The sequence below is a fragment of the Octopus bimaculoides genome, chromosome 8 (assembly GCF_046866305.1).
Source record: "Octopus bimaculoides isolate indiv1 chromosome 8, ASM4686630v1, whole genome shotgun sequence".
NCBI classification, from domain to species: Eukaryota; Metazoa; Mollusca; class Cephalopoda; order Octopoda; family Octopodidae; genus Octopus; species Octopus bimaculoides.
The window spans coordinates 99,332,831-99,341,711 of record NC_142935.1 but is presented as its reverse complement, the minus strand read 5'-3'; the positions used below and the strand labels follow the sequence as shown (position 1 = coordinate 99,341,711).

Genomic DNA, 8,881 nt, shown 5'->3' with positions numbered 1-8,881 from the left:
GGGTTCACAAAATGTGTACCAGTTATAGACTGAGGGATCGATTCAACTTACTGTACCCACCTCCCTCTATATTTGTACCCAGGTACCAATGTCAGAAACCATTATCATTGAGCACTGTTGCATGCTATATTTATGTTCTAATCATTGCCAAAAGTTATTTTAATTTCCATTTAATCCGTCTTCTTTTCTTTCTCTTTCCTTGGTGGTGGTGGTGGTGGTGTGCATTATAATACATACACAACCTCATTGAAGACATCTTGAAATATAAGGATGCTGAGTGAAGATAGTGTGTGTGGAAGTGCGCATCACCTGCATGGATGTGTATAAACACATTTGTGTACGTGTATGTATGTATGTATTTATGTGGGAGGGTGCATATGTGTGTGTGTGTGTGTGTGTGTAATGAAGAAGAGTAGATGTAAACGAATGAAAGCGTACAAGTTTGTGTGTGTGATATTAAGTATGCGATGCAGGTGATTAAAAGCATGTGTTAGTGCGGATGCGTAGGAAAGTGGTTCTGTGTCTGTTGCGTATGTGAGTGAAGGGTACGTTTCTAGACATTCAAGGAAGATGAGGATAGAAAGATACTTTGATTTACAGTCATAGAAACAAAATGAAAGGTTAGAGAATGTGTGTGTGTCTGTGGAAGAGAGGAGAAAAGGAAAGGGTGAGAAAAGAGGTGCGGAGGGGGAGGGAGAGAGAGAGGACGGGGGAGGATAAAAAGAGAAAATAATTATGGAAGGGTATTTCTTGAAATAAATATAAAGAATATTTAGAAGAAAAAGAGGAGAGATTTGGTCAGGAAGAAGGATGTAAAAGGGAATAGGAAGGGGAGGGGGAGAAAGGGATAGTCAAATAGAGGAATATATATATATATATATGTATATATATATATATATATATATATATATATATATATATATGTATATATATATATATCAAAAAATCAAAATAAGCAACACGGATTTTAAAGATGATTGCAGTACGCACGTTTCATGCTACTCCATTTATTTAAGTAATGCGAGCATTACATTAAATGCAATATGCAGAACAATCTTCAGCTGCACGAAAATGTAGAAAAATTACAGTAGAATGGACATATTATAATTGTGGCAACATTTAAAATCCAAGTGGGAAGAATACATAAAAATCCATCTTGACATATATATATATATATATATATCATCATCATCATTTAACGTCTGTTTTCCATGCTGGCATGGGTTGGATGGTATATAAAAAATTATATATGTAGAGAGAGAGAGAGAGAGAGAGAGAGAGAGAGAGAGAGAGAGAGAGAGAAAGAGAGAGAGAGAGAAAGAGAGAAAGAGAGAAAGAGAGAGGGAGAGAGAGAGAGAGAGAGAGAGAGAGAGAGAGGGGGAGAGAGAGAGAGAGAGAGAGAATTGATTTAGAGCAGTATTTTCTTTCCCATAAAAAAAAAAAATATATAAATAACAATCTAACAAACCATGCAGATTGTTCTTTTTTAATTGAATTACTATGGAAATGTGGTCTATAAAAGTTATTTCCTTTTGAATTCCATTTATACACAATGTACAGCACGGCATCTCAGCCTTGGTTATATATTCATGCTTCACTTATAATCATTGACAAGACTTCTCTATTCAAACAACTAAAAGCCTTTTGTCACTTCACAGGTGGGGGTTTTAGCTAATTCCCATGAGGCATTACTTAAAACTAAATAACTTGTATTCCATACAGGTGCTGAATGGCAATCAGCATGTCAAAGAATAGACCCCAGTGTTTCCTCTGCATGTCTTAAAAGGTGACTAAAAGGGGCTGAGGCGGGATTTGCACTCTGACCTCGTAAAACCCTTACCAACAACGACTACCAAAAACAGACCCATAAGTTGGAGGGTTGTCACTTGGGTGGTGCAAAGGGGTCATCTGCCAGGAGTAGGGAATCACTAACAAATTATGGATGCAGTGACATTTTGTTACAGCGCATACTACTACCACTACAACTACAACAACCACCACCATGTATTTATGATACATACAATAAAAGTATAATTGGCTTGGTTTGTCAACCAAGAGGTCACTAGTTCATATCCCATCACATGTATTAGGTTCATCATCATTTAGTGCCCGTTGTCCATGCTGGCATGGGTTGGACAGTTTGACCAAGGCATGGTTTCTATGGCTGGATGCCCTTCCTAATGCCAACCACTTTACAGAGTGTAATGGGTGATTTTATGTGCCACCAGCACAGGTGCCATTTGTGTGACACTGGTATTATGGTTAAGAGAACCTATTCTCAAATAGTCCACAGTCTCTCTCTAGTTGTAAGTAGATGCCACAGAGTAGGAACACCTTACCATTGTAAATAGTGGGAACATAGTACAATTGACAAGCGTTCCACTTGCTTGCAGGTGGACTCTGACAAGCTAAAATCTTTAGAGGTTGTCTTAATAAATCATAAAACTTCCTATTGAATAAACAACACACCAACATATGAATTTCTGTATTTGATGGCATAAAACATGCATGTGCTTATTAGATGTACCACAATTTTTGCAGAACATATTTAAGGAAGGGGGGAGGGGTAAAAAGAAGAGAAGTTTTTAATGCAAGAAAGCTTACGGAAGCCCCAACTTCACATACACGACCTGAGGTGACTTTGGGTGGGAGAGTGCATTTTATATGCCATCAAATATGGTATTGAGTAACACATTTGCCCCATGAGAAGTGTATATTTTATGAAAACACACACACAACAAAACACCCCCCCACTCGTTAATCTACACATGCTTTATGAAATTATATGAGGAGGATGGGCTCCACCACGCTGAGTTGCTCTGAAAACATTATATATGTCACTGAATATTTGGTTCACTGGTAACAAAGCTTTACTGTGGTCCATCCTGTGTGTATTCCACGTGATCTTATTTTCAATAAAGACGAACACCTACATTCGATAAAGGGACGTCATTGATAAGAATCTTTTCAGTTCGTGAATATAAACAGAACAATGATTCTTTGAGTGTTAGACAGAAGTTGTTTAATGTTGATTGTTAAAAGAAACAACAACTAATAAATATACAGCAATCCAATGAGATCTTTAAGTCTACAAGAATCAGGTTTCACCCCCACAAAACATGTCTCTTCTCCAAAAAATGTTTAAAAAGAAAACAAAAAAAAAAAAACCCATGATCATCTCAGGTCTCAAATGCACAGATGGGTCTCCCATAAGCTAATTTTGTCCTTGCTTTAATGCACTAACCCCCCCCCCCCCAATATGTGCTATTGAAATTGGGGTGCATCTTCTAATATGCTTGTGTCTTTTATGCCATCAAATTTGGTAGTTTATACAAAGAACTAAATATCTTTCTGGAAGAGGAAACAGCCACCAAGACTAAAATAAAATATGAAAAAAAAAAAAAAAAAAAAAAAAAACAGAAAACATCAGTTTAACCCTTTAGAATTCAAATTACTCTGTCAAATGCAATGCTTATTTATTCATTGTTTTGAATTAATCCTGCATTATTTCATAGCTTTGAGATTTTAGTGACGTGAATGTTTATTTTTAGAAAGACATTGTAGGCTAAGAGTGAGAAGCTAGATCTAGCCAGTATGAACATAAAACAGATAGAATATTAGGGCCTGATATGGGTGGCTTAAAATGATAAATAGTTAAAGAATACTTGAAGAGCAACATAAAAAAAAAAACCCAACCCCACATTCCATAATAAACAAGGTTAACTGTCTTTTAACAGAGGTGATAGAGTTTTTGTAAATTGTTTTGGGGACAACGACGATGACAATAATAGTAATAGTAGTAGTAATAATAATAAGAGTTAATGCATTCATGACAGAACAGGGAGATAGATTGAAATGGTTATTAAACTAATAATGATGCTAATTATATGGAGCTGGAGAACAATACATCGCTTAGTCAATTTAACTAAGTACTAAATTAATCTTATTTACTTAATTACATCAGCCAAGCCATTAACCAAAGCATATTTGTATGATGAACGAATGCATATGGGATATGTGTGTGTGTGTGTGTGTGTGTGTGTGTGTGTGTGTGTGTGTGTGTGTGTGTGTGTGTGTGTGTGTATATATATATATATATATATATATATATATATAAGTCAGTAAATAGTGGGGGTGTGTTAACCGCACGTGGAGAAATAATAGGAAAATGAAGAATAAGGCAGAATGCTAAACTGGAAGCTTATTTTAATAAAGATTTCTAACCGGCAAATTTTCAAGAAGGAGAATGAAAATGTTTTTTACAAAGAAGTACAAAATGAAGAAAATAATATATAAAAAAATAACTAAACCAATACATTATATTGTCTTTGAGCTTTTGAAGTTCAATGGTAATTCATGTATATAATGGTTGGAAAAATAAGGATGCATGAGAGTTGAGAGTTGTGTTAGGTTTAAAAGAAGGGTTAAAAGTTTGTGTTAAGCAGGAAGTGTGTGTAAGGGGAGAGACAAACTTCCTGTTGAAAAAGAGTTCATTACTCCAACTAAAAACATCTGTCTCCCCTTACACACACTTCCTGTTTTGACACCACACTTCCTGCTTAACACAAACTTTTAACCCTTTTTTTAAACCTAACACAACTCTCAATTCCCATGCATCCTTATTTTTCCAACCATTATATACATGAATTACCATTGAACTTCAAAAGCTCAAAGACAATATAATGTATTGGTATATTTATTTTTTTATATATTATTTTCTTCATTTTGTATTTCTTTGTAAAAAACATTTTCATTCTCCTTCTTGAAAATTTGCTTCGCAATGAAAGCCGGTTAGAAATCTTTATTAAAATATGCTTCCAGTTTAGCCTTCTGCCTTATTCTTCATTTTCCTATATATATATATATATATATATATATATATATATATATATATATTAGCGAGTATTTGTTGAGGGAATATTCACACATTTTGAAAAAGTAAAATACACACACATGAAGAAAGTCAATAATTATGCCTGTGTGTATGTTGGAGCCAGAGTCTCCTAACCTATGATTAATTCATTAAGTCTTAAAGAATGACCACTGAAGACTGTCTCCATACTTGGGCAAACCAAACTTTGTGGACACCATTCCTTCTTAGTGCTATCCATATTCGTTGGAACAAACAAAACACTCGGTATTTACATTATTTACATTTGACGGATATTTGTCCTCATCTTGTTTGTTGTTCACACAATGTTTCGGCTGATATACCCGCCAACCTTCATCAGGTGTCTTGGGGAAATTTCGAACCTCAGTTCTCATTCCTAAGGTATTTTTCGATGCTATTATTATTATTATTATTCAGGTCACTGCCTGGAATTGAACTTGTAATCTTGGAGTTAGTAGCCTGCGCTCTTAACCACTATGCCATATGCCCGTGGGCATATTTCCCCAAGACACCTGATGAAGGCTGGAGGGTATATCAGCTGAAACGTGTTAACAACAAACAAGATGAGGACAAATATCCGTCAAATGTAAATAATGTAAATAATTCCTCATCTCTTAAATATAGAACTGTATTAAAACACTTGGTAATTTTAAATGAGTTGCCACACCTTACAAGTAGTTGGAACCAACAAGTAAATATATCCCTGACACTATATAAAGCTGCATTCCAAATAAATATTTTAATAACTTACCTGAGATAGTAGGGGATACGATTGGAAGTTTCCATCTTTTCCCAGCCATTTGTCATTCTTTCTGTAACAGGAAAGAATAAAAACAAGGATAGTTTGAAATATAATAGCAGAAGAATAAAGATTCTTTCCTAAATTATAAAATTCTCTACACAGGAAACAGGGGAAAGAAGGTAATATTCCGATTGAGGTAAAGCTTGAAACATGAAAGAATTCTGATTCTTTTTTTGGAAAGAATGAAATGAAATGAAAGAGAAAGCTTTCAGCACATGTCACTTGGCTGTAAATTAGAGTTTTATCAAAAGAGTAGTTGGTACTGCAAGCTGAAATCTTTCTTGTAATTATACCATGTGCTCCGCCTTGTCATCGACATCATTGTTTAACATCCATTTTCCATGCTGGCATGGGTTGGACGGTTTGGCTGAGATTTGGAGAGCCAGCAGCTGCACCAGGCTCCAGTCTTACTTGACATGGTTTCTACAGCTGGGTGCCCTTCCTAATGCCAACCACTTAGAGAGTGTAGTGGGTGCTTTTTACATGCCACCGGCACAGGAGCCAGCAAGGCTGGCCTGGCAATGAACATTCGGACGGTGCTTTTTACGTGCCACCGGCACATGAGCCAGTCAGGGGGGTACTGGCATCGGTCACGATCGGTTGGTGCTTTTTACGTGCCACTGGCACGGGAACCAGTCAGGGGGCACCAGCCCCAGCTATGAAATATTTTGCTTTGAATGAGTCTGAATGAAAGCCAAAATAAAATAAAAAGAACACAAGATAAATAATATAATAAAATATAAAGAAGACAATGTTGGTCTAAAACTTAAAATAGGTTTTCCATGTGAATGGTGACATAGATTGGGTAAAACATTCCACTAACGAAACATTTTATAATAACAGAGGAGGCTAAAAGCCAGACATTAACGAAAAAGTTTACAGATGGAAAAGTTCAGTAAGGCAATATATGGAAGTAAGCTGTTCCAGTAGCACTGAAAATAATTTACAGAGATTAATCGTGGAAAAAAAAACAAAAAAAAAAAAAAAAACGGAGCTTCTATGCAAGTAGTAGTGAAGTTTTCTTTAGATCCCACTCTGCATGGTTTACAAAAAAAAAAAAGAATGACTTCTGGTCAATCATAGCTTAAATACTGAGGGTTAAACAAATAACATGTTAAGTGATTAGGTGCATTATGCAATACTATTTAGATAGATACATACATACATACATACATACATACATACAGAGAGAGAGAGAGAGAGAGAGAGAGAGAAAGAGAGAGAGATTTGATGTCGAGTAGTATTCTCTACTCAATAGTAAACTGGTAAATTTACAAAAGATAGAATATATTCCACTACTCAAATAATTTTTCATAGCATTTTATGCTAACAGAATTGAAGACATAAATAAGACACTGAATGAAGACAGGTATGTGTCTCATTGTAAAGACATTTCAGAGCATTGTTAGATAGTTGTTCTGTGGGTTTAAGTTAATTACATCAAAGTAGATGCACCTAGAATTGAACTTGTGACTAGGAGGCTAGTAATTACACTACACGTGTGTATTTTTTATCTATGAATACATTGAATATATTGTGTGAATACGAAAGGGATAGAGAATATGAAGTAATTAGCATATGTCAATTAGCTTTGGAAGTTTTATAAGGATTTTCAATTCAACCTTACAATGTAGAATAACATTAGCAACTAAATTGGTAGGAATTGATGCTTCCATAAAGTTGCGATCTACTATCACGTAAATGTGTGTGTGTGTGTGTGTGTGTGTGTGTGTGTGCGTGCGTGCGTGAGAATGAGTGGTAGGTCTACAGTGGAAGTACAAACCCAGACATATTCAATTACATCTAAATGTCAAACTGTTGAAATGGTGCAGTCAACATTTGGATGATTTAGTGAAGAAGAATGGACTCATTCCACCAGAAAGAATCTTAGAGAGAGGGAGAGGAAATTAAGCACAAATGCTACAACATTTACCATTTTAATCTTCTTAAATAAGTATTTTCTTAAATTAAATGCCAAGGCAAATGTAAAAAGTGTAATATTTAAAAAAAAAAAAAAAAAAAAAAAAAGCATTTTTGGAGATCTGGCAATGGTTTGCCATAATCTCATAAATCAAGAATAAATCAATGAACTTATGGCAAAATTACTTCACTGGAGATTCTATACAGTCACTGATTTATAGTTTTTATTAAAAAAAAAAAAAAAAACTCAATGGACCAGGATTTTCTCTTTGAAATGAAATGTTTATCAGTAAACTAACATCTGTTCAATATAGTTTAATTTATTTAACACGATTACATTGATAAGATTGGGCTTCATTTAAAAAAAAATTTTTTTTTTTTGATTGAGAGCAACTTAAAACACTTGTCCTTTTCTGTTTCTTATATTTGTCAGAAGAATAAAAAAACCTCAGTATGTGTGTGTGTGTGTGTGTGTGTGTGTGTGTAGCGAGGGTATGAGAGGTATTGGTATCTAGAAGACCCAAAGAATGGCAGGTAACGCTAAGTAAGTGCTGTGAAGAGACCATAGTTAAACTCTTGGTTCGATATTGATACAAGTGAGGAGTCTAATGTAGGTCTTGTATTACCATGCATATATATATATTAGCCTTGGCTTTGTTATCTCATTTTGTCTAATATGTATATGTATATATATATATCTATCAAGACCTCTGGAGATATGCTGTGACTGAGAAAACCCAGCAAATAAAGTGAGTTCAAAGCTGTAACGTACACCAGTGTCGCATAACCGGCCCACTCAAAAGTACCTTGGATCGTAGGGCGACATGCCATGCTTGAGGAGACCTATTGAGTTAAGTACATCAAAATCAAATGGAAATTGTAGCTGGTGGCATGTAAAAAGCACCAACCGATCGTGGTCAATGCCAGCCCCCTCTGGCCCCTGTGCCAGTGGCATGTAAAAAGCACCCACTACACTCTCTGAGTGGTTAGTGTTAGGAAGACCATCCAGCTGTAGAAACACTGCCAGATCAGAGTGGAGCCTGGTGCAGCCTCCTGGCTTCTCAGACCCCAGTCAAACTGTCCAACCCATGCCAGCATGGAAAATGGACGTTAAATGATGGTGATGATATATATATATATATATATATATATATATATATATCTGACAGGAAACGCATCTGGCTGTAGAAAAAAAATTAACCTCAATAAACTCTATCTAACCTATGTGAAAGGGAAAAGTGGATTATGATGATGATGATGATATATAA

At 35.4% G+C, this 8,881-nt stretch overlaps 1 protein-coding gene across 7 annotated transcripts in view; it reads right to left on the bottom strand.

Moving 5' to 3' along the window:
* Positions 1-8,881, bottom strand: part of LOC106868269 (dystrophin) — a 182,946-nt gene that overhangs the window by 44,742 nt on the left and 129,323 nt on the right. For all 7 annotated transcript variants that reach the window (XM_089356862.1, XM_014913458.3, XM_089356863.1 and 4 more), the window contains one exon: positions 5,643-5,703. In XM_089356862.1, coding sequence (XP_089212988.1) covers positions 5,643-5,703 — 61 coding nt within the window. The remainder of the gene's footprint in view (positions 1-5,642; positions 5,704-8,881) is intronic.